Raw genomic sequence first — 25,842 nt, 5'->3', positions numbered from 1 at the left:
GTAAACAAAGATGGAGTAATGAAATTCTCTATTAAAAATACCAATACTGACTAGAAAAAACTATTAAATCTTTAAAATCATGAATTACTTTAATTTTAGCTTCAATCTCTTTTGCCTTGACAACTGGATCCATGGTCAGACTCTGCTTGTTCTGCAGATTCAGCTTGTTATTCATCCACTCCATGGCCTCATTTGTGCTTTTTTCCACCTTCACCATGTCAGCAGCATCCAAATGATCATACTGGTCCTCCTATAACCAGAAGCCAACCAGACAAGCATCAGAGAATGATACATTCCCTACTCAAATACTGCCTAGTTCTTCAGCATCTTCCAAAAAGTTACAATCTTTCCCAAAATGAAGCCCATCTAGCCTCACAAGCTACACATTCAATTCCCTAAAAATTCAATAAAGAAAAGTAACCTCAATTTTTAAAACAGAGGAAATGCATTTCAAGATCAAAAGGAATACACAAGGTGGCAATTAAAAGGTTTCAGCAGTATAAACAACACATGCTTTACACAAAATCTTATATAGTTGTGCAAATAAATATAATTTTACAATGCAAAAAAAAAAAAAAGGCCATGTCATTAGATATGAGACTGGTGGTTTAGGCATCGAAGTTAAGAAACAAAATAATTATGAATATAGTTTTTTAAAAGAATCCTTTCAGAAGTAAAATTTTAAAATTAATTTTTTTAGAAAGCTTAATTTATTGTATTTAAGTTTCTTACATGCAGATGACACCACCCTTATGGCAGAAAATGAAGAACCACCAAAGAGCCTCTTGATGAAAGTGAAAGAGGAGAGTGAAAAAGTTGGCTTAAAGTTCAACATTCAGAAAACTAAGATCATGGCATCCGGTCCCATCACTTCATGACAAATAGATGGGGAAATAGTGGTTGACTATTTTTTGGGGCTCCAAAATCACTGCAGATGGTGATTGCAGTCATGAAATTAAAAGACATTTACTCTTTGGAAGGAAAAGTTATGACCAACTTAGACACCATATTAAAAAGCAGAGACATTACTTTGCCAACAAAGGTCCGTCTAGTCAAGGCTGTGGTTTTTCCAGTAGTCATGTATGGATGTGAGAGTTGGACAATAAAGAAAGCTGAGTGCTGAAGAATTGATGCCTTTGGACTGTGGTGTTGGAGAAGACTCTTGAGAGTCCCTTGGACTGCAAGGAGATCCAACCAGTCCATCCTGAAGGAGATCAGTCCTGGGTGTTCATTGGTAGGACTGATGCTGAAGCTGAAACTCCAATACTTTGGCCACCTGATGTGAAGAGTTGACTCATTGGAAAAGACCCTGATGCTGGGAGGGACTGGGGGCAGGAGGCGAAGCGGCCGACAGAGGATGAGATGGCTGGATGGCATCACCGACTCAATGGACATGAGTCTGGGTAGGCTCCGGGAGCTGTTGATGGACAGGGAGGCCTGGTGTGCTGCAGTTCATTGGGTCACAAAGAGTCGGACACAACTGAGCAACTGAACTGAACACTGACAAGAGCCTAGAGTATAATAGTAGAATTAACCAAACTATTGACCAAAGTCTGAGAGCAACCCAGACCACAGGCCAAATCCCAGCTCCCCCAAGAGTAACCTGGGTAAGGATTAAACCACCTATTTCATAAATGTACTGTGTGGATTTAATGATATATTTTGGAGTATCATATAGTACTCAAGAAAATGACACACCTATAGTTTATTGTTGAAACAGTCCTACATACTAAATTATTTGCCTAATGTGTTCTAAAATCAGATTAGAACAAGTTAAGTCACTAATGAAACATTTCATAACAAGAAAAGGAAACTGAGTAATACTGCTCAATTACTGAGTCTCCTTACTAAAGAGAAGCTGGCAAATCCCAAGGTTCTTAATAAGGTTAAATAAAACATTATACATGTCATTAACATCCAAAAAGAAAACAATGTTATTAAATAACAGAAAAAACTGCTACAAAAATGTCTCAAAACTCTACCAAAACATTAGTTTGGGGAAGAGGAAAAGAAAAGAAAAAGATACCTTGTTTTTGAAAGAGCTGATTACTTTCATATACTGTTGGATTTGTTTCCCTAGTTCCTCGAATAATTTTGGTCTTTCTTCAGATTCCTGGAATCGCATCTTAATAGGCTGACCTAAATTCTTAATAGAAGAGAGAATATACAAATTCTTCACAGGGGAGTTTAAACTAACAAAGCAGTATTTTTCTACTAAGATTGATTATGAATTAAAATACATTTAATCTTTGTGTTCTATATATAAGAAGTTGCATATTTTTCCCCAGACCATTGAAATATTACCCTCAGGCTTCATTAGAATATACATCAATACTGTTCCATGTGGATCCACTTCAACTTGTCACCTGAACTGTAGTTCTCAAAATACAGTGGGGGGACAACCAAAAATCAGATGCCTCCTGACAGGGATACACAACACTGTATATGACGTAAACTTTTGCCAAAACGTTTAAGTCTGTCTCACAAAGCCTCCAGCTCTAACCACAAATTTACCAAGAAGATAAAACATCAAGGGGGTGAGAGGAGTAAAATATAAACTGGGAATAAATTCTCCAGGACAAGTGATTCAGTTTTTTCACCAAGTAAAGGAAGAGAAAATGATGGAAGGAGAACTACAGATAGATTTAAGAGATATATCAACACAATGTATGGGCCCTGTTTGGATCCTGACTCAAAGAAGCTAAAAAATAATCTGCGAAACAAATGGAACTTTAAAACTGACTGAACATATGGTGATATTAATAGTGATGTTAAGGAATTTTTATACATGTGATAATGGTACAGCATAAGGTTACATTTTCTTTTATATGCACATTGATGTATTTTGGGGTTAATTATAACCTAACAGACTTGCTTAAAATAACTGGAAGTGGAAAGGAGCAGAAATGGAACAAATCTGGACATAAGCTGACAACAGCTGAAACTATTATTCTGTCTCCTTCCATGTGTTAGACAGGTCCCATTAAAAGAAGTAAATAAAAAAACTCAATGAGCAGGATCTCCCTGGAGACTCTGAACACTCTTGCCAGAATGACAGGAAACTGCATCACTTACTGTCCTTGAGCAACTTCACTCCAAAGGTCGGTCACAATGGAATAGTTTAACAAGAAACCAAGTAACCAGAGATGGAAAAAGTTCCTGTGTACTTGCATCTTTTTCCAAACAAGAGGCCTCAACTTTAAATAATTCTTTGGACTTTTAACTCTAAAGTGTAACTATCACTTCTTTAAACACAAAACCAGTCCCTTCTGCTCTATTGAGAATGGAAGCTGCATATACACAGCCCTGCCCCAGCTGCACTGCCGCTGCCTGTTAGAGGACAGGAGTACCCTGTTAGTCTTCCAACTCCTTGACACTAAGAACACACTCCAGCTCCAATTCGGTAAAAAATTTTATGTCTGAACTCAATTTTCAGAAAAATTCTTTTGTTATCATGAAGTTTTAAAAGAAAGAAAGAAAAAATAAGTAAAATAAAAGACAGTGAAACTAAGTGATAAAAAGTATAGCTTTTCAATCACTTTCAACCTGCCTTCATTTAACATGAGAATTACAATTTTGAGATATTCTTCATGCAAAGTACAACATTTCACTTTCAAGAATCACTTACTTTTAATTCAGCCAATTTATCGACGTAAACTTGCTTTGGCTGGTCTTCTCCATCCTCATACAACCAATTTTCAGTGTCTTCTAATTTCAAGGTAAAATTGTTACGGTCCTAAAGATAAAGGAAACAATGCAATTAAGTTGATCAAAAACTGGTTGATTCAGGAATAAAGAAATAGTCACAGACAATGATACATCTGGAATTTTCTTTAAAACATGAGTGGGGATATTCAGGAATAAAGAAACAGTCACAGACAATGATACATCTGGAATTTTCTTTAAAACATGAGTGGGGATATAGGAAACAAGACTGACACAATCTTATTTTGCTTTATAGGTACAAGGGGGTTTATTACATTATTTTCTCCACTGTAGGAAACATTTGGATATGTTTGAAAATTTCAGAATTAAAAATTACATTTAAAAATAAGTGAGTAAATAACACTGTATTGAAAGCTACTAAGAGAATAAATCTTGAAAGTTTTCATCACAGGAAAAAAATTAAGTATATGTAGTGATACATGTTTAGACTTATGGTGCTAATCATTTCACAATGTATATAAACATCTAATCATTACGCTGTACATCTGAAACAACTAAAATGATATGTCAATTATACCTAAATCTTTTTCTAACAAGTGAGTTAAAATAAACATCAGGAGAAAAGTGAGCTTTTTTTTAAAGAAAAATACTAGGTAAATAATAGCATGCAAGTGTATCAAAAAGTGACACACCAAAAAAAAAAGTGATGCACAAAGACTAACCTTTAGGAAACACCCCACCAATACTGTATAAAACAAAACTATATAAAAACTGTCCCCCAAAAAATATTTTTAATCATTCTACTGTATACCTACAGATGTAAAACATCACTTGTAAGTACATTTAAGGATCCTCCCAGAAGACACAAAATGAGCAGACACACTGTGGCACATACTTACATCTTCACTCACAAACTTCTCATATTCACCACTCAGCTTGTCTCTCATTTCGTACACATATTCTTCTACTGCATTCTTAGCATCATTCCTCTCTTTCTCTAGTTTATCCTGCATGATCATCTTACCCTGTGAACAGTAGTCAGACATTCAAAAAACTGAGACAATTTCCTCTTAACTATTAAGTAATATAGTTACAAAAGTTAAGAGAAGCCTTCTTCTCAAAATCCTTTTAGTTCTGCAAATCATCGGAGAAAAGAGCTGGAAGCATTAGTCCTCAGTAAATTATGACGATCAAGTGAGAGTTTCGTGGGTGCGCTTAGGAAAAAAAGAGTAACAGAAGAAATAGCAAGATGTTGAAACTCAAAAGTAAAAATGAGGAAAATGCTAGGACAAGAACTAAAAGAAACTATTAGCTCACTGTCATATAACCTGCTTGTATTACATACCCAGGAAAAACCAAAATTATTCATATAGTATAGATGCTAAAGGTTCTATAAAACTATTCTAAGACCCAATGTACCTATCATAAGAAACCTCACAGACGACAATTAATTGAAAAATTGTGCCCCAAGGTCCCAAACACGGCACCACTCACCATAACTAGAGTTACATACTGACTGGTAACAGACAAAGAAACTAATAAACAAAACATTAAGGCTACTCTGAGTTCTCCCACTGATCGACTTCCCTGACCCTGGCCTCAAACATCCCAATCTCTAGTGAACACCCAAACTCACACACCCAAAATCATGAAGGATACCTCCCCGAAATGTCAAAGATTTCCTAAGAGTTTTTAGCAACAGACATATCACCATAAAACAATTTTGATGATATATCTTGGGATCTATTAAATTTGTCCTCCAATACCCCAAAATGTTAAATTGTTCCCAAACCCCATACAATGCATAAAGGTCACTAGACACCGCATTTGAACACTATGGTCCCATTAATGTTCTAGCTTATTGCTCTAGCAGACTTAAAATAACCACCTCATTTTCAATGTATAAGTTGAGCATCTCTCTGTCTATCTGCCATAACAGCTGATTCTCAATTGGCAGGTCCACAGTACTGGTCTTCACTTTTGCTTTCTTGGCTTGAGGTGGTTGGTCCATCTTTTTGTCTTTTGATCCAGCTTGAGAGGTCTAAAATAACAGAAATCATTAAGTACACACATACAGACTTCAGCTTCCAAATGGGTCATGTTTCAAAGGCTGATTTTGCTTTTTTACTAAGTTTGTTTGCTTATAGTATCTGAAAAGTTAGAAATATATGAAGTCAAATCCATGGACAAAAAGTAATGATGGTTCCCAGAGGATGGGGGAGAATAAATAGAGGAAATGGGAATTACTGTTTCACAGGTAATTTTGGTTGGACAGATGAAAGAAGTTCTAGAGACTGACTATACCACAGTGTGATTATACTTAATACTACTGATGTGTACACACACATACACTTATATACATACATATACACATACATACATACAAAAACAAACTCCCATAACCCCTATACACACACATAGACTTATATACACACATACACACAAAAACAAACTCCGATAACCCCATCATCAACATACCATTACAATTAAATATTCTCTAATTTTCTTCCACTCTTATCTAAACATACAAACATGCATAGCAAATTAGTAGGGAGAAGATAATGACATTTTTAAGGATCAAAAATACAGCAATAAGATGACTTCCAGAGTATCTTCACCTATTTATATTCTCACAAGGAGTAAGAGTCCATTTCGCTGTACCCTGGCCACAAAGAGGAATTCATTTGCCATGATCTATTACTTTCATTGGGGCAATAACCTTTTCGTACACATTTATAAGGCATATTTACTCCTCCAAAATGCCTAGTCATATTTCATTCACCGTTCTCTTGGGATCTTTGTGATGTTTTTCCCCCAGTGGTTGACTCTTGTAGATTTTTTCTAATCTTTTATTATTAGTCTATGCAAGCTTTTATTTTTTAACTCATCCATCTTTCCCTTTGAGATTACTTTCACGCTTTTTTTTTTTTAGCTGTGCTGTGCAGCATGTGAGATCTTAGTTCCCTGACCAGGGATTGAACCTGCGCCCCCTACGTTGGAAGCACAGGGTCCTAACCACTGGACCACCAGGGAAGTCCCTGCTTTCATGCTTTCAAAGCTCCTGCTGATTCACAGATTAGAAAAATATTCATTCCAGCTTTTTTTAATATTTATTTATTTTTGGCTGCACTAGGCCTTCACTGCTGCTACACACAGGCTTTCTCTAGTTGTGGTGCAAGGGCTTCTCACTGAGGTGCTTCTCTTATTACAGAACAGCAACCTCAGTAGTTGTGATGCACAGGCTTAGCTGTGTGATCTGTGGCACATGGAATCTTCCTGAACCAGGGATCGAACTCACGTCTGCACTGGCAGATAGATTTTTAACCACTGGACCACCAGGGAAGTCCCATTCCAGCTGTTTTTAATTCTTCATCTGTAACTTTCAAATAATATGGAATATAATCTTCTCTATGACATGAGGCAAGATTTCAAAATCATTTCCCCACCTCCTGTCCAAATCTTACGTCAGAGCTGAAATTTATGTTATCATTTGTATTTTATTTTCTTTAGAAACAATACTATAAAAGGTTTAAGTTCCCAAGCCACCTCACGAAAGGAACCTAAATAACTCCATGAAACTTCCCACACCTCTAAGGCCTGATGGGGGGAGAGGGAAAGGTCAGGCCCACCTCATTCCTTTCTCCTCCCCCACCTTCAAGAACAAAGAAAAATAGGTATTTCTCTCCCCCACTGCTGCCCCAAACCCAGGCAACAACAGGTCTTCGCCTCCGAAAAGGCCTACAAGACATTAAAGCATCTGTCAGCATGATTTCCTCTGTCCATTATTTTCTCTTTTTACAATTATTTGCAAAGTTAAAATAATTAAAATTTGTTAACCCACATGAAAATGGGTACCAGACTTGAGCCTCCTAAAGGCTCTGCCAAACTTTTTTAAATGCCACAATCAGAAAAACCTTAGAAGGTGAGATGACACCCTGCAATGTCATAAATAATTTGTAAGAAAAGCTGTTTTCAATGCTGATGATAAAATTTAAACATGAAAACTCGAAAGTTAAAGAACAGGTTGTAAAGGACCCAAAAATGTTACACATTCATTTAAATATTATTTACCAACTGTATTTCAATATATTATTATTTAGAACAGTATTTCGATGTAAAGATAAGTTTCAGAAGAGTTGACAAAATTTGAAAAAATCATGTTTCACTATTAGTAAAGAACACGTTATGGGTAAGATGACTATTAGTAACAGCCATTCAGAAACCAGATGGACCAATCACTAAGCAAAGTCAAACCAGGGCTTCTGAGTGCTTTCTTCCCATATGCCATCCAGACTAAAGTTCAAAGACCATCTTGCCAAACACACTTTCCAAACACACTACAAAACCTTGCTCTAAAACTTCAAATATGCTGGCAGAGACGGGACAGCAGCACAGCCTCGTGAGTGGGGCTGATGGGTGCTGCACAGCCTTAGCCAAGTTTACAAGGTCTTTTATTTCCCATGGACTTCCCGAGGACCCCAAGGCTCACTGCTAACAGATTCACAGTGCTTGAGACAGACATTTCAACAATAATACAGTCCTGTAATCTCGAGCAAATGATTTGAAATTTTCTCCTTTTGACTTCTTTTGTATTAGGCTATGTATCAATAGTTAGGTCCATTAAAAATTACCTGGAAAACTACAAGAGTAAGACTCTGAAACTACACTGACAGGGCAGAGCTACAAGATCTGCAGAAATCTAGTTTTATCACGGTGGGAAATAAGGTCCACCACATAGCTCTCAATTTCACCCCACTGCACTGAGAGCTTTTGGTCTGAAAGTTAGGAACTTAAAAGCTTCAAGGCCTAAGGGAATTTTCTGCTCAAAAAATATTGTGTTAAACGCTTCAATTTTCAATATTAAAATATTGATTGGTAAGGCCTTGCCCAGGGATTTTCCAGTTGAATATTTATTTAAAAAAAGAAAATCACAATTCTTAAATGGGACAATCAGCCTCACATAAAACTGATGTAAATCAAAAGAGCACCTCAGAATTTGAGGCACAGGGACGTAAAGCTTCAAATTTAGAGATGAGTTTTCTGGCTTCTTGGAAACTAAAGCAGAAAGTTGTTACATTTTTTTATGAAAGGCTTTTAAGTATTGCGGAGTTAATATTATTGAGTTTTATCTCTATGCAAGGCAGAACTGAAAGACCTCTGTATTCTCTCTCTTCCTGGTACACAGTGTTAAACAGCTCTTAGGGGAATGTTACACTGATCTCTTAAATTATAAAGACTACAACATGTCAAAATTATGAGAACTGATGTAACTTTGCCTTTAAGAGTACTAGCCTGGAACTTGTCATACATTATTTAAGGAAGACTCGGGAGTGTTCATTAATGTTTACAATTCTAATATTTCTAAAGGCCGTTAAGGCAGCCTGGATATGTGCTGAAAGCCAAACTTCTAAATTTGGGGGATTTTTTTTTTTTAACAAAAAATGATTCTAAATAAATTCAAATAAATGAAGATTTCTAATATAATCCCTTTCCAAGACATAATGTCAGGTCAAAACCATGTGTGTAAAAAAGACAGCAAATCACACTGTAAGATACAATTTATACCTCCATTTCTTCAGACTCCGCCTTATTTTCCGCTGGTGTCTGCTGCTGCTGCTCTTCAACATGTGGCTCCTCCTGGTCCACTTGCATCTTCTGAAAAATAGGTCACATCAAATTCTGAAACCAGGAAATACTAGCAAAAGACTAAAGCAACTTTCACAACACATGGGCAAAATCAGAGGATATGGAAGTCCTGCTAATTACCAGCAATCAGACAAACCAGACTCTAATTCCAGCTATGACATATATGTTACACTTAGAACACAAAAGTTTTCCTCTCTGGATCTCAGTTACCACATCTGTACAATGGAGATAACACTTGCCCGCCCTTATATAAACAAGAGTGGTTACAGAACTACATTATAAAGCCACAGCAGTACTCAGAAGTACACAGTGTGGCAATATTTAACACAATAAAATCTGAAGAGAACATGAGTTTCTCCTTGCTTCCTCACGAACACATTTCTCTCAGAAGTTTAAACTTCTTCCAGTAGTTTTTAAAATCAGACATTTCATCCTCTAAAGTACAACCATTGTATGCATTAGGGAAAGTGGACACCTTGAAAATTCTGTTAGAAGTGCTTGAAGAACAAAGTCTGCCAATAATAAAGATGTCTGTAGAGACCTTGAATCACACTAGCTTTCAATGCCTACAGCATATTATAATAGCCTCAGAGGTTTTTAATACAAACACCTGAGCCATAGCCCAGACCAACTTTAACAAAATGTGTGGGGATGAGACCTGAACGTGCACCGCTTTATAAAGCCTTGATTTTTACACACAATAAGGACAAGGCCTAGTGCATGACTCCAACAAATGGGTGTGAATCCTATGCTACCTATGAAATAATAACTGAGACTCAGCATTCTCCAGTAATCACAAAAGAATCAAGAATAACTCAAATTGACAAGTGCATGGTCTAAAGGAGGAAGCCAACTATGTCCCATTTCTATACAAATTCTATATAAAGACTTTGGGCTAGTTCACACATGATGGGGTACACATGCAAACCTCCTCTCAGCAGCTCTGTCGCCCTATCTGCTAGAATTTCTAGACAAGCGTCACCTCTGAGCCATTATAAATGGCCTAAAATGGTACAGAGTTGTCTAGATTACCTCTTCCTCCTTGGCATTCTGGTCTGTTTCCATCGGCTCCTCGTTTTCCTCAAACTTGTGCACCTCCACCAGAGACGCACTGGACACACTGAAGATGCCGTGGACGTTGACGCGAACCTTGACCTTCACCTTTGAACTGGAGCCATCAGACTGAGGAGTGACTTTCTGAACTGAAAACTGAGCTGAGGACACATGAGGGACGAAAGAGAACACATAACCTAAGAGAAGAATTCAAACACAAATGTATGCCCATACTGCCAGCTTATGTCAATTTCTCAGTGAAAGGTCAGTAGCATGATACTTCAGATAAGCAAAGTGGGCACTCTTAGAATATTAATACATCATCAGATTTCTCCTTCTTCTTTCACATATAACCAAACTTTTAATCATCTTCTCCCAATTAAGAACTCAAGTATCCCCTAACTCTTCAAACATGTCCTTCCCTCTAGTCCCTTATCCCAATTCATCTTTATATGCTACTGCAGAGTAAATTCCTAGAACAGATTTGTCACATTTTCATCTACTAAAAACCCCAAAGAGTCCATATTCTTTGTCACTTATTAAGAAACTGACATTTCTAGATTCAGTTACTATACTAGCATTGTGCTCATGTTTTTAATCTCATAAAACTCTGTAAACTATGAATTATCATGTTTATTTCTGTTTTACAAGTGAGGAAAACACAGTAGGTTAACTTTCTAAGCTTCTAAGTGCCATTCAGGATGTTCCTAATACTTTACCCATGTACCCTAGTTCTGTAATTATCATTAACTATAGATTCTCTCTCCTCAACTGGTATTATTTCCAGATACTAAGTTTCTCATAATCAATGAAGAAGGAAGACAACATGGTTCCATAACCTATGATACCGACTGTCACAATCTGCTAATAATTTTTCTGCGTACACCTAACTCTATGTTAGGGTCACAACTGAATACTTTCAGTAACCAGCATCACATTATGCACAAAGTGTAACAATAATGTGCATTAACCAAGAACTACAGCCAAGGGAATTCCTTGGTGATCCAACGGTCAGGACTCCATGCTTTCACTGCCAAGGACACAGGTTTGATCCCTGGTCAAGGAACTAAGATCTCATAAGCCACATGGTGCAGCCAAAAACTTTTTAACTGATTAAAATTAACTTTAAAAACCTTCAAAAAGAAAAAAAAAAAGAACTTCAGTCCACAGTAGGAGATCCAATTAAATAATGACCATCCTGCTGGTTCTGAACCTGATAATAAGACTGAAAGGTTTTTTTTGTGCATGTGATTTAAAGTTCTCAAATTTCAGTATATTATACTCACTTTGCTATTCCCAAAGGTTTTTTGTGCATGTGATTTAAAATACTCAAATTTCAGTATATTATACTTGCTTTGCTAATCCCGTTCTCCAAGGTACACGATTTTTTTTTTTTAATTCCCAACTCTTTACTTACCTATAGCAGGATCTGGATAAGGCAAATCTTGAGGAGAGCTATAATAAGCCTCAAGAGTGAAAGGTTCCTTTCTATAAAATGTGAGTACTTTAGAGAAAGGAGCAGCATGATTTTTTGAAAAGACTTCACAGTCACTGAATGGAGGAAAAAAGACAAACACAAATTTAGGACATTTCTAACACTTTTACCCAGGTATTCTAATTTTGTAATTATTGTACAACTCTAGTTACTCTTCTCAACTGGCATCATTTCCAGTTTATAACAGTTTCCAAGAAAGAAAAAAAAGTGTGTGTGTCTGTGTATACAGTATCAGTTTTAAACACACACACTTCAATCAACACATGAAAATGAAAGTAAAGTCGCTCAGTCGTGTCCAACTCTTTGCAACCCCATGGACTGTAGCCTGTCAGGCTCCTTTGTCCACAGGATTCTCCAGGAAAGAATACTGGAGTGGGTTGCCATTTCCTTCTCCAGAGGATCTTCCCGACCCGGGGATCAAACACAGGTCTCCCGCACTGCAGGCAGACTCTTTTACCGTCTGAGCCACCAGGGCACATAAAAGGCACCAATTATTTCAGCAGGATCAAATAAACAAAACTAGTAAGGACACAAACCTATTCTGATGAGTAAAGTAATTATCACTTTATTTCATGCGCTATAACATAAGAGATTTGTGTAAGTTGAAACAGTATTTACCAAGACACAACTTGTTAAGTACAAAAATGATTAAAAAAACATTACCTTGACCCTTCTTCAGCTGGAGAATTCCATCTCAGAGATATTGGATATGGCACTACATCAGTGATAGAAAATTCTCTGACTTTGAAAGCAGGCGATAAGATTGCACACTAGAATAAGAATTTTTAAAAATTCCATTTGGCAAGTAGACATTATGAACTAACTATTGTAAGACCTATAAGAAAAATGACTTCAGAAGAGCATCTACTTACATTAATAATTTAGCATTATCTAAATAAGTGGTTTTATAAGTATCTATCATTTGTCAAATCACCCATTAATCTAGCTATTCCTTCTTTTTCCATTAATCTCAACCTTTATTTAACTGATGTATAACACTACTTCATGTAACAAATATGCCAAATTCTAGCAGTATTTCAAGCCTACTTATGTTTCTAGTAAATTCTTTCATCTTATTACATGTTATATAGTACAAACAATTCCATTTATGAACGCCACCTCTAGTATCAACTTTAAAACAAAAGTTTCAGAATCTTAGACCTTAAAATCACCGAGCTAGTCTCAGACTGGCTGGATACATTAGCCACTGCTGTGCTGCTACAACGGCCTGTCAGTGGCCACCTGGGAAAGAGAGCAAGCTCACCTGCAAGGCACAGCCTCGCGTAACAGCTTCATCAGCATTTAGTGTTGTACTAATTTCTTTACCAAAAAATTTGCTGATCTTCTCTTTCACGGCAGGGATTCGTGTTGCACCACCAACTATCTCCACTGCATAAATATCTTCTTTCTTTAACTCTATTTAAAAACAATTAGAATAGACATTTAGAGTAAAAGAATCTTTTGTGTTTTACAATGAAATAAAAGAGCAATATGACATCTTATCACAACAAAATAATTCACAAATATGTAAGAAAACCCACTACCACTCTTCATCCCCTTCACAGTAACATACACACAAAAGTGTTTGCCATTTAGAAGCAGGTAGTTATATTTTAATGCTCAAAATAATGAGGGCAGGGGTGGCACAACAGTACTGAGATTTAAGAGGTGAGAGTGAGGAACATCTAAAGTCCTATAGGGCTTAAGTCCTGTAATCTCAGAAAGACTCACACAAGTAAGTGTTAAAATACCAACAGTTAAGCTAGCCATAAAGAAAATAAAAGGGCTGACACAAAGTGGTAAGGAAGTTCAGTCTGACCCAGCCTGACAGGCCTGTATGGACTAAGACTAAATAGACTTCAGGATATGGTCTGAGAGTATCAGCCAAGGGACCTCAGGGCTCTGCTGGCTCAGATTATAACACAGGCTCAGTCTCCTCCTAACAGAAGGACAGAGGGTACCACGAAGGCTCTGCTGTCATTCATAAAATACCTCTTAATACCACCTGGTTTCCTGCTCACATTTTATGCAACAATCTGTTGAGTGACAATCTGTTGAGAAGGGCTATTTAAAGAAATGGGCTGTACCAGTATGAAAAGAACATGCATTTGTCAAAATCGCTCCATTTTCATATCTGAGCCTGTGTCAAGATCAGAGTACCTCTCAACACAAGAGTGGGCTCTAGGAAAAGGTCTGTCAAAAATTTGGGAAACAACAGTAATATATATTCCTAAATCAAACTTCTACCTTTTACAGTGAGATTAAATTAAGTATGTGGTTATCATATCCTCCCCCTTATTAGTCAACAAGATTCAATGACAAAATCCTACAAAACCACCACACAGCAACATTGCTAAAGATAGTTTTTACCACCATGAAATACTTGAGACATTAAACCCATCTTTGAATCTGTCTGAACTATGTTTCCAGGGAAAACTATTAAGACTTTCCCAAATACTACTGGAGGTACTGCAAGGGGAAGATATTGGTAAAAAGAAGTTTAATATTGCACTGAAGTAGTTCATACAACGAAAACTGGTAAAACTGGGGATGGGGGGCGGTGGAGAAAGTTAACATTTTCCAAACAGCCCAAGATGAACAATTCAATCACAAAAATACTTACTGGCCTGTTCCAAAATACTACGAAGCGGTGGCTCCACTCTAGCTAAGAGATCATCACACATCTCCAGAAATTTGCCTCTATGAAAAAAAAACAACAGGTTAAATCACAGTCCACTTTTACGTAGACTAAATGACTATAATCAAACAGACATAACAAGCACTGGCAAAGATGTGGAGAAACTGGACCTCATATACATTCTTAGCAGGAATACAAAATGTTACAGCCACTTTGGAAGAGTTTAGCAATTCTTCAACATATTAAACATGGTGCTCCCATATGACCCAGCAATGCCACTCTAGGTATTTCTCCACAACTGAGAACACGTGACCACACGAAACTCCGCACGTGAATGGTCACAACGTTATTCACAAGAGACAAAAAAGTGGGAAAAACCCTAATTTCCATGAACTGTATTCAGCAAAAAGGGATGAAAAGAATAAAAAGGACTGATTACACGCTGAAACATGGATAAACTTTGAAAATATTATGCTAAGTAAAATAAGGCAATCCCAAAGAAGACATATTATATGACTGACCTCATTTATATGAAATGTTCAGAACTAAATCCAAAGAGACAAAGTAGATTAATGACTGCCTAGGGCTAAGGACAGGAAGAACAGATGTGGAAAGACAAGTTACTAGGTAAGGGGATTTTTTTTCCCTTTAATTAATGCTTTATTTTTTACACTGGTTTTAGGTTTACAGAGAAATAAACAGAAAGTACACAGAATTCCCATACACCGCTTATACCCAACTCATTTTCCCTATTAGCATCTTGCATTAGTAAGACACATTTCTAACAACTGATGAGCCAATACTGACACATGGTAGTATAAATTAAGGTTCTACATAATTTGACAAACGGTGCAAGTATTCACCATTACCGTACCATACTGAACAGTTTCACTACTCTAAAAATCTTCCATACTCTATTCATCCCTCCCTTCCACTGAACCTCTAACCATTGATCTTTTTTTTTTTTTTTTTTTTTTTTTTTTTTTCTGTGTTGTTCCCACTTTATTTTTTTTATTTTTTTTTTTTTTTTAATTTTTTTATTAGTTGGAGGCTAATTACTTCACAACATTTCAGTGGGTTTTGTCATACATTGATATGAATCAGCCATAGATTTACACTTATTCCCCACCATTGATCTTTTTTACTGTCTCCAGTTTTCTCTATTCTAGAATGTCATATCGTTATCATATAGAATGTCATATACAATGTCAAATATTTCTAGAATGTCATATAGTTGGAATCATACAGCCTTTTTAGACTGACTTCTATTGCTTAGAAATATACATTTAAGATTTTCCCATGTCTTTTCACAGAATGATAGCTCATCTAGAGTTTCTTTATGAGGTGATGAAAACATTCTAAAACTGGGTTGTGGTAATGGTTGCACAATTCTGTGAATACATTAAAACCCACTGAATTATAAATGTGTTAACTTTTACGAATTACATTTCAAAAAAAGAAAAACAGTAGAGGTATAGAATGCACCCACCAGAATGGCAAAAATTCAAGATCACTAATACCAATATTGATGAGGATGTGTAGCAACCAGAATCAAGTTTAAAATGACAGTTTTGTTCCCAATATCAAAAAAGTGGAAAGAGTTAAGTGTCTAGCAATAGGAGAAAACCTAAGTCTAAAGTGTCATACTAGGCAGCAATACACAAGAAGGAACAGGTGATATACGCAACAACCAAGTCAGGGGTCCAAACCCTGGGCCATAGACCAGTACTGGTCCTTGGCCTGTTAGGAACCAGGCCACACAGCAGGAAGTAACTGGAGGGCAAGCTTCATCTGTATTTACAGTCATTCCCCATCACTCGCATTTACTACCTGAGCTCCATCTTCTGTCAGATCAGCAGCAGCATAATAAATGTAATGCTCTTGAATCATCCAGGAATCATTCCCATCTCCCCTACCCCCAACATCTGTGGAAAAAATTGTCTTCCACGAAACCAGGCCCTGTTGCCAAGAAAGTTGGGAACTGCTGAACTAAATGAATCTCAATTTCATGCTGACCAAAGAAGTCATACACAAAAAATGAAATACTGTATGATTTCATTTATACTTCTAGAAAAGGTTAATGTAATCTATGCCCCTCAAAATAAAAAACCTTATCGGTGGCTGCCCTTGAGGATGGAGGCCTGAGAAAACTACAATGATGGAGAGTGGTGGTTTGTAGGATGCATGCAACTGTCAAAACTCAGCAAACGACACTTAAAACTTGAGAATGTCTTTATGTAAAAGTACACCAAAAACTACAAACGTTAAACTCTGGTTAATATGCATACTTAAAAGTGTATAGATAGATGGCTTTGAGATGCATCAAAAGATAGACAGAAGGATGGACAGATCAATAGGTATGTGAAAAAACAAGTTAATATTATGAGTAGAGCCTAAGTGGCAGGATAAGAATGTTCACTGTAAAATTCTTCCACTTTTGCTGCATATGTGAAAATGTCCATAATAAAAACATGAAAAACGAAGTACAGAGAGCATTCTAGAAAGACAGCAGTGGTAGTGGTAGAGGTCGTTCCTTTTTATAAAGTTTTACTGAAATTTAAATTCACATACAATAGAAATGACACAAAGTGTCCTATTTAAAGTGCATAATTCAATGGCTCTTAGTATATTCAGAATTGTGCATCACCACTATCAATTTTAAAACATTTTCATCACCCTAAAAGAGTATTTTTACCACCATTAACATTATTCTTCCAACTCCACCAAAACCCTAGCCCTAGGCAACCACTCATTTTGAACATTTCATATAAATAGAATTAGATGAAATGCAGTAATTTTAACTTATTTCTTTCCTCTAGCATAAACTTTTCAAGGTTCATTCATGCTATACTATGCATCTGTACAACAGTTTTTTAACTGCCAAATAATATTCTATTATATGGACATATCATATCTTGTTTATCAGTTGAGTTTTACCTAGTCTATCAGTTGATGGGAATTTGGGTTGTTTCCATTTTGGGGGTATTATAAACAGTGCTGCTATGAACATTTGTGTATAAATTTTTGTGTAAATGTGTTTTCAGTTCTCTTGGATATATACCTAAGAGCAGAAATGCTGAATCATATGGTAACTCAGTATTTTACTCATTTTTATGTGAAATAAGTATTTCTGAGCTTTTAGGAGGGAAGTGAGCACTTCCACTAGAGAAGCACTGGACACACTGCAAACAGTTTGGTGATTCCACAAAAATCTGAATATATAATTACAAGACCAAGCAATTCCACTCCTGGCTATATACCCAAAAGAACTGAAAACAAGATACTCAAACAACTTGTGGTCAATGTTTATAAAGCACTCATCACAAAAGCTAAAAGGTGGAAACACAGATGTCCAGTAATTGATGAATGAATAAATAAAATGTGGTATGCCCACACAAATGGATTATTACTTGCCATAAAAAGCAATGAGGTACGAACACATACAATGTGGATGAACTTAAAAACATTAAGTTAAAGAAGCCAGACACAAAAGAAGCCAAACACATAGTGTAGGATTCCACCTATTATACAAACACAAGAAAGCTATGGTTTAATGAAAAGAAAAAAATAAAAATGAAAACCATCACTTCAAGTAGAAGAAAAAGGTGAGTACAATCTGGTTACTAGGCACAGTAACCTAATTCTGGCAGACTGGAAGCAATTCTGATGCCCATCTCAATATTCTGAGCATGGCTCAGGCCACACTTTCCCAAGCAATTCAGTAGTCTTTGAATTCCACCAGTAAGTAGAGTTCACATCATGAAGAACATTCAAGCAACCTAACCTGGTAACGGAAACATTCTGGGTGTTTCTGAGAATAACCTTGAAACATCAAATTACCCAGAATTCGTTATCATGTTATGCAAAAAGACCTGTTGTCTCAAGTGATACTGAATTACTCAAAAACACAATTTCTGAATCAATGACTAAAGCAAATTCCATATAATTCTGCATTAAAGCACTCTGCCCTGAATTTATGAAAACTAGTGACTCATGTTTTTTGTGTGTGTGTGTGTGTGTGTGTGACTCATGTTTAACACACGTTAAGCACATGTCAAAGAACTGCCAATTTCTTGGAACATTCAATTAACCAGAACAAACCTAATAGTTGACATTATTTGAATAATCAAACCCAAACTTCACATTAAAGGCAAGATCCTGAATGGCCTCTAATTTTTACCTACAAAATCTGAAGTTGTAACAATCATGATAACTTCAACAATTAGATAATTAAGGTTAATACAGAGAAACTCCACAGTTCAGTTTACCATCAAAATATTAATATGGTTACCTATTCATAGTTCCAGAAACATCAACATCATTCATAAAACATTCGATGCTCAAAGGAAGGTCTGAAGCATTTGCACTCATCAATTTCTTGAGTTTCTCACACTCCTGAGACAGTCGTAATAATGCACGGATTTTGGACTTTATGTCTAGCTTGTATTTCTTTCCAAATTCTTCACAGAAGTGATTTACTAGCACCTCATCAAATTTTCTGCCTCCCAGTGTTGTGTCAAATGCAGTGGCCAGAACCTTTGGGAAAAGATGATAATTAGCTAAAAAACTAACCAATTTAAAATTTTACCATGACATTTATCTAACTAGTAAACCGTAATAAAAAGGCAGTAAGGGACATTAAGGTCGAAACAAGGCAACGTGCATATGTCATTTAAACAAGGTTACAACCACTATGAAATGAGACATCATAACCCTCAATTTACAGATCTAGACAGATCAGACAATCTATAAGTCACAAAGACATTAAGTGGTAGAAGTAGAATTCAAAACCCAAGCTCAATTTCAAAACCTATGCCTTCCCCACTACACCAATCTGACTCCAAATAATAATTATAATTCAAGAGCCAATACACTAACATGTCATATACAGTTCTAGTCTTTTCTCTACCACAAAACTGCAAATAATACCAAAGGTTACTAATTATTTAGCTCCATGCAATTTACCACCAGAAAATATGCTAAAGCCTTAACTCACAGTAATCTGTTTCTATTCAGCACAGAAGACTATAATTAGGTTCGGTTATCCTTTTCTAAATCTCTAAAAGAAATCAGAAGCAAACTAGAACTAATCAGATTCAATAATAGAAAACTGGCTAAGTAAATGATGACCAACACCCTCAAAACCATCTCTTCAAAGAATGTTAAATGTCCTCAGGAAGTTGTTCTTAGTGAGTGATCTCATGAAAGAAAGAAAAAAAACAAAAAAAACAGAACTGAATACAGTTCTGTGTTAATTCCAATTTTGTTTTCATAAATGACTAGAATGAAATATTCTGTAGTAAGATCATGGATGTCTTTCCTTTATACATATATGTTTCCAAATTTGGTATGATTCTATAGTATTTTGATAGTTAAATTTAAACTGTAATTGGAAAACTGACAAGTGACAGCTGATAGTGAAGCAAATACTAATACACATCACTCTGACTCAAAGACAAGGCTAAATTATAGCCAATACCTGCTGCCTAAAAAGGTAAGAGTATAAACTGGAATTTAGAAATAATCCTATTATGGATAAAAGTAAAGCTTAAACACTGAGAATAACACTTGGTCCATCATTTGTATCTGTAAAAATCATGATCCTCTTATTTCCCAACCATCCCCAAGATCTGCTTTATATTAAAAAAAAAAGGGAAACAAATCAGAATACAAAGCAGAAGCAAGTCCATTTTTCAAAGAAACAAAGGACTGTAACAAAGAGAAACTCAAAATACCCTTCAAATCTAACAAATACTTATTCTGGGATAGGTAGTTCCATTGGACTAATCCCCAAATTGGAGGAGCAGAAAGCCAATTTAGACCCCGCAGCAAAAACCCTGATACAGAACCCAAGTAATTAAAGCAAATATGCAGATTATCCTTGGTTTTTAAGTACATTCTAGATAAAATCACGAAGATAGAAAATTGATTTTATGTACCACTGAGGAACTAGCAAATACTATCAAATCTGACTGTGACCCACAGACACAGGAAACAAACTTACCGTTACCAAAGTTAAGCACAGGAAGGTAAGGGAGAGGGATAAATTAGGAAGATGGGATTAACACTACTATAAATAAAATAGAGAACCAATAAGGACCTACTGTATAGCACAGGGAACCACACTCAGTATTTTGCAATTTTGTAATTTTCCCTGTAAGGAAAAAAGAATCTGAAAAAGAATTTATCAATGTATGTATAACTGAATCACTATGCTGTAATACCTGAAACTAACACAACATTGTAATAAATCAACTACACTTCAATTAAAAAAATTTTTTAACTCACTGAACACCTAAAATCTATACCTTTCACTCTACATAAATTTTACCTTAATAAAGAGACTAATATAGGAAGTGTGTATACATACTAAAAAAGCTTTTTTCAACTGTGACCAGCATCACCCTCTGGTCCCTCTCTGCCGTTAACATTACTAGACTTCTCTGTGTACAAAACTGCCTTCTCCAGAGCTCTATCATCTCTAGACAGCTAGACTAGAACTCCTAGGCTGGTTTCTTTGGCCAGCCAAGTTCTAGTCACTCCACCCTGTTCCCAGAACACTCAAAACCTTAAGAGAATACCTTTATCATCCCTTAATCCTCGGTGTAAGACATCTGAAGGAACTATACATTAAAGACTCCCTAGTAAACCTGCAAGGCAAGCATTATTTTCCCCACATTACAGATTAAAAAAACAGGCTCAGGAATCTAAGGACTTTTTCCTCAAGTTCTATGCTCTTTGCTTCATTATCTTGTCAACACCTCAAAAATTATTTTGGGCTTCCAACTTCCACCCCACCCCTACACAACTAATTTCTAATTCAGATGGCTCATACCAAGTTTCCACTAGTGAAACAAAATTCTTTAAGATGCATTTATTTATGGCTGAGGTGGGCCCTCACTGCGCTCTCTAGTGGGCTTCCTTTAGTTGCAATGGCTCATGCTTCAGAGCACAGGCTCTAGGCGTACAAGCTTCAGCACTTGTGGCGTACAGACTCAACAGCCGCAGCCCAAGGGCTCTAGAGCACACGGTCAGTAGCTGCGGCACACAGGCTTCACCTGAGCAGCACATGGCATCTTCCTGGACCAGAGCACAAACCCATATCCCGTGAATTGACAGGAGGATTCTTAATCACTGGACCACCAGGGAAGCCCCGAAACACAACTCCATAACCAACTACTTTAAGTTGCCTGTCATGAATTCCTAATTATCATACATCTGTAATATAGTCTCCTGGGAAAAATATACTTACTTTAAGTTTTCCTCTGTTAAACGCACATACAGAAACTTGATAAGAAGAATGCCCCATGTCTACAAAAACTACATTTCTTGGTTTCTCTTCTAAGGCAGGAAGATCTTGTTTATAGATTCCATATGCAAGAGCAACTACACAATAATACAAAAATAATGTTATCATTTTAGTAGTAAACTTAAAACTCATTTACATAGGAAAAAAGAGATTTACAACTGCAAAAAACGATTCAAAATCCTTATAAGCTCTGCATGGTTTATTCATGAAGAACACTGACTTCGAAGAGTTATACGCTGACATTCATTTCACTTTGGCTTCCTTAATGTTTCCAATTTCCAGTTCCAGCAACTGTGGCAATTTTTTCAAAAACCACTTTCTCCCACTTTTCCAAACATTTTCCCCCATATTCCCTTGTGCCATCTCTCAACACTCCCATATATTCTGCCTCCTGAGATCTTGCTTTATAAACCCCACCCCTCTGACTCTACTGGCCCACAAGTTGGGAGAAAAACCCAATATTTAAACCAAAGCAATGCTCCAAGCAGACAATAAATGTAGTTCCTTTCCAAGAAAGCATGCAATTAAATATCAAAGTGCTATGAAGATACAGAAAAAGAACTTGTCAAGTAAACTCTTCATATGTGACAAGGTACCCAAAAATACTGTGACACTGGTGGTAAGTGTTCCAAGTAAAATATGGAATAAGAAACCCTAGGGTTTTAAGATTTCACCACCTCTGAGATTGAGCAAGTAAAAAAAAAATTTCAGTTAATAATCACTTACCTGCAGTAGTTTCATTCATTAATCGCAGACAATTGAGACCAGCAATCTGTGTTGCATCCATCACTGATCGTCTTTCTGCATCAGTATAGAAACAAGGAACCTATAAAAAGAATTTTTTAATTTACCGTATTATGGAGATTCCTGATTTAAAATATACCTGTCAAAAAAACAGTAAAACCCAGAAATGCCCTCAAATAGCTACAGCATTTTATTCTGTATTATGATCAAGGAAATCTTTCAAATCAGTACAGAAAATCTGAACTATTCTATAGTTTTGGGACAAATGGACAGCCACATGGAAAATAAAGTTGCATCCCTACTAAACACCAAACACCAAAATATATTTCAAACCAAAGATGTAAATACTTTTTAAAAATCATGAGTATCAGAATAAAAGGGAATCTTTACTGTCAAAGAAAGAAGGAAAAAAACAGAAGGGATTTTCTAAATGTAACACAAAATCCAAAAGAACCAGCAGGTCAAGATGAGCATCCTCTGGTGGCCGGTGCTGGGGCCCAAGACGTGGCCGGGAAATCAGCGGCACTGGGGCCAAGGGTCGCAGCAAGCAGGACTGCTCACTACCTCTCACTCGCCTGGCAGCAACAGCAGCAGGCATCAGCAAGGCCCAAGGGAATGGGGCACAGGCCCGGTGTGTGGGGCGCTCAGCTGGACCCTGGTTCACTCAACCTGCATGATGCTTTTCTTGCTCTGGAAGCTGGTGCAGTGGCTAGGATTCACTGCCTCTGAGATCTTTGTGTACTTGCCGGGTGTTTTTTGTGCTACTGGCCCTATGTGATTACAGCCTGGCTCCAAGCCTCTCCTGGCTAAACATGTTTGTGCCCTTCTTTGCTGCTCACAAGCTTGGTACCTACTTCCCCACTATCATCTCCATGCACCTCTCCCAGGACGGAGAGAAGCGGTTGGCTGTGCTCAGCCTTTTCTGCTGCTGCTGCTAAGTCACTTCAGTCGTGTCCAACTCCGTGCGACCCCAGAGATGGCAACCCACCAGGCTCCCCCGTCCCTGGGATTCTCCAGGCAAGAACACGCAAGAACACTGGAGTGGGTTGCCATTTCCTTCTCCAATGCATGAAAGTGAAAGTGAAATCGCTCAGTCGTGTTTGACTCATAGCGACCCCATGAACTGCAGCCCACCAGGCTCCTCCATCCATGGGCTTTTCCAGGCAAGAGTAGTGGAGTGGGTTGCCATTGCCTTCTCCTCAGCCTTTTCTGGGTATACACAATTCAAATTCAAGATGATACTGTGCCAGAAGCTGGTGCAGCAGACTTAGGAACTCTGGTTTGGCCTGATCATGTCTCACGTCTTCATTCTCCTGCAGTTGCTCATGAGCTGCACCTGCTGAGGCAACTAGCCTTGCAGAGGATAAGCTAGAATGCTGGACCCCAGGATGAGGCCCCACTTCCACCATACCACTGAAGAAGCCTGGGCCTGAAAGTCAGCTTGTGCCCTGCCCAGTGCCCACTTTTCTCTATACCAATCATGTCTACAATTTTCCCTCAGCAGGGATACAAAGAGCAGCCTTGACCCTTAAAATGTATTCCCTCTTATTTCACGATTTAAATAGCTAATCCTGAACTAACATCCTAGTAAAAGCCCCAGGCCAGACAGTCCTGACCTCCTCTGTCAGGTGAAAACTGCATATAAGTAAAATGGTCTGATGAGCTCTGAGTATTTTCATGGATCTGGGAAAGGACTCATCGCACAAAGGCTGCTAAGCTGGAATCAGTGTTTCCCCTGGCCAGCAGAGCCAACCTGTGAGTTCTCTGTCCCATTCCCTGAGACGAGACTTCCTAGACGCTCTATCTCTTTCTTAAAAAGTGTAAACCAGCTTGTGAATCCTCCCCTGTGCTACTGGGGAGGATGGCCCTTATCATCATTCCAACCCAGGCAGAGTATGTTGAGTGAGCATGATTGGGACCCTATCTGTAGTCCTGTCGCCTGAGAAAAAAAGAACTTTCCACTTGCTTTCAAGGCGCTGCTTGGCTTCCAATCCCAGCAGACTGCAGTACCATGACTCTTCCACCATCTTGTGGCCAGCACTGTTAGTGCACCTAGGACAGACTTAGGACCAGATAGAGTTCTTTTCAAGAAAACTGGAGACACCAAGGGAACATTTCATGCAAAGATAGGCACAATAAAGGACAGAAACAGCAAGGACCTACCTAACAGAAGTAGAAGAGATTAAGAGGAGGTGGCTAGAATACACAGAAGTGTACAGAAAAGGTCTTAATGACCAGGATAACCACAATGGCATGATCACTCACCTAGAGCCAGACAGCCTGGAGTATGAAGTTAAGTGACCCTTAGGAAGCATTACAACGAACAAAGCTAGTGGAGTAATGGAATTCTAGTTAAGCTATTTCTAATTCCAAAACATGATGCTGTTAAAGTGCTGCACTCAATACGCCAGCATATTTGGAAAACTCAGCAGTGGCCACAGGAGTGAAAAAGGCCAGTTTTCATTCCAACCCCTAAAAAGGGCAATGCCAAAGAATCTTCAAACTACCACTGCGCTCATTTCACGTTCTAGCAAGGTCATGCTTAAAATCCTTCAAGCTAGGCTTCAACAATACGTGAACCAAGAACTTCCAGAGGTACAAGCAGGATTTAGAAAAGGCAGAGGAACCAGAGATCCAATTGCCAGTATCCGCTGGATCATAGATAAAGCAAGGGAATTTCAGAAAAACATCTACTACTGCTTCATTGACAATGCTAAAGCCCTGGACTGTGTGGATCACAACAAACTGTCAAAGAAAGAGATGGAAATACTAGACCACCTTACCTGTCTCCTGAGAAATCTGTGTGCAGGTCAAGAAGCAATAGTTTGAACCGGACAGGGGAAAACAGACTGGTTCAAAATTGAGAAATAAGTACATCAAGGCTGTATATTGTCTCCCTGCTTATTTAACTTATATGCGGAGTACATTATGTGACATGTCAGGCTGGATGAATCACAACCTGGAATCAAGATTCCTAGAAGAAATATAAACAACCTCAGATATGCAGATGATACCACTTTAACGACAGAAAGCAGAGAGGAACTAAACAGCTTCTTGATGAGTGGTGAAAGAGGAGAATGAAAAAGCTGACTTAAAAACTCAACATTCAAAAAACTAAGATCATGGCATCCGGTCCCATCACTTCTTGGCAAACAGATGGGGAAAAAGTGGAAATAGTGGCAGATTTTATTTTCTTGGCCACCAAAATCACTGCAGATGGTGACTGCAACCATGAAATTAAAAGATGCTTGCTCCTTGGGAAGAAAAGCTACTGACAAACTTAGACAGCAT

The 25,842-nt window shown here is 37.5% G+C and overlaps 1 protein-coding gene and 1 non-coding gene across 2 annotated transcripts in view; both read right to left on the bottom strand.

The window, feature by feature from the left end:
* Nucleotides 1–25,842, bottom strand: part of HSPA4 (heat shock protein family A (Hsp70) member 4) — a 49,940-nt gene that overhangs the window by 2,294 nt on the left and 21,804 nt on the right. Inside the window, exons 5-18 of the mRNA XM_043912768.1 lie at nucleotides 22,534–22,633; nucleotides 21,751–21,884; nucleotides 18,790–19,034; nucleotides 14,484–14,560; nucleotides 13,125–13,276; nucleotides 12,524–12,630; nucleotides 11,783–11,916; nucleotides 10,345–10,526; nucleotides 9,232–9,321; nucleotides 5,555–5,707; nucleotides 4,566–4,691; nucleotides 3,629–3,736; nucleotides 2,027–2,146; nucleotides 89–250 (exon numbers count right to left, since the gene is read on the bottom strand). Coding sequence (XP_043768703.1) covers nucleotides 89–250; nucleotides 2,027–2,146; nucleotides 3,629–3,736; nucleotides 4,566–4,691; nucleotides 5,555–5,707; nucleotides 9,232–9,321; nucleotides 10,345–10,526; nucleotides 11,783–11,916; nucleotides 12,524–12,630; nucleotides 13,125–13,276; nucleotides 14,484–14,560; nucleotides 18,790–19,034; nucleotides 21,751–21,884; nucleotides 22,534–22,633 — 1,890 coding nt within the window. The remainder of the gene's footprint in view (nucleotides 1–88; nucleotides 251–2,026; nucleotides 2,147–3,628; nucleotides 3,737–4,565; nucleotides 4,692–5,554; nucleotides 5,708–9,231; nucleotides 9,322–10,344; nucleotides 10,527–11,782; nucleotides 11,917–12,523; nucleotides 12,631–13,124; nucleotides 13,277–14,483; nucleotides 14,561–18,789; nucleotides 19,035–21,750; nucleotides 21,885–22,533; nucleotides 22,634–25,842) is intronic.
* TRNAG-UCC lies at nucleotides 6,627–6,699 on the bottom strand. Its single transcript has one exon. It is a non-coding gene; the product is annotated as a tRNA-Gly (tRNA).

Source organism: Cervus elaphus, chromosome 9 (genome assembly GCF_910594005.1).
Source record: "Cervus elaphus chromosome 9, mCerEla1.1, whole genome shotgun sequence".
NCBI lineage: Eukaryota > Metazoa > Chordata > Mammalia > Artiodactyla > Cervidae > Cervus > Cervus elaphus.
The sequence above is the reverse complement of the archived record's forward strand: the minus strand, read 5'-3'. Positions and strand labels throughout refer to the sequence as shown.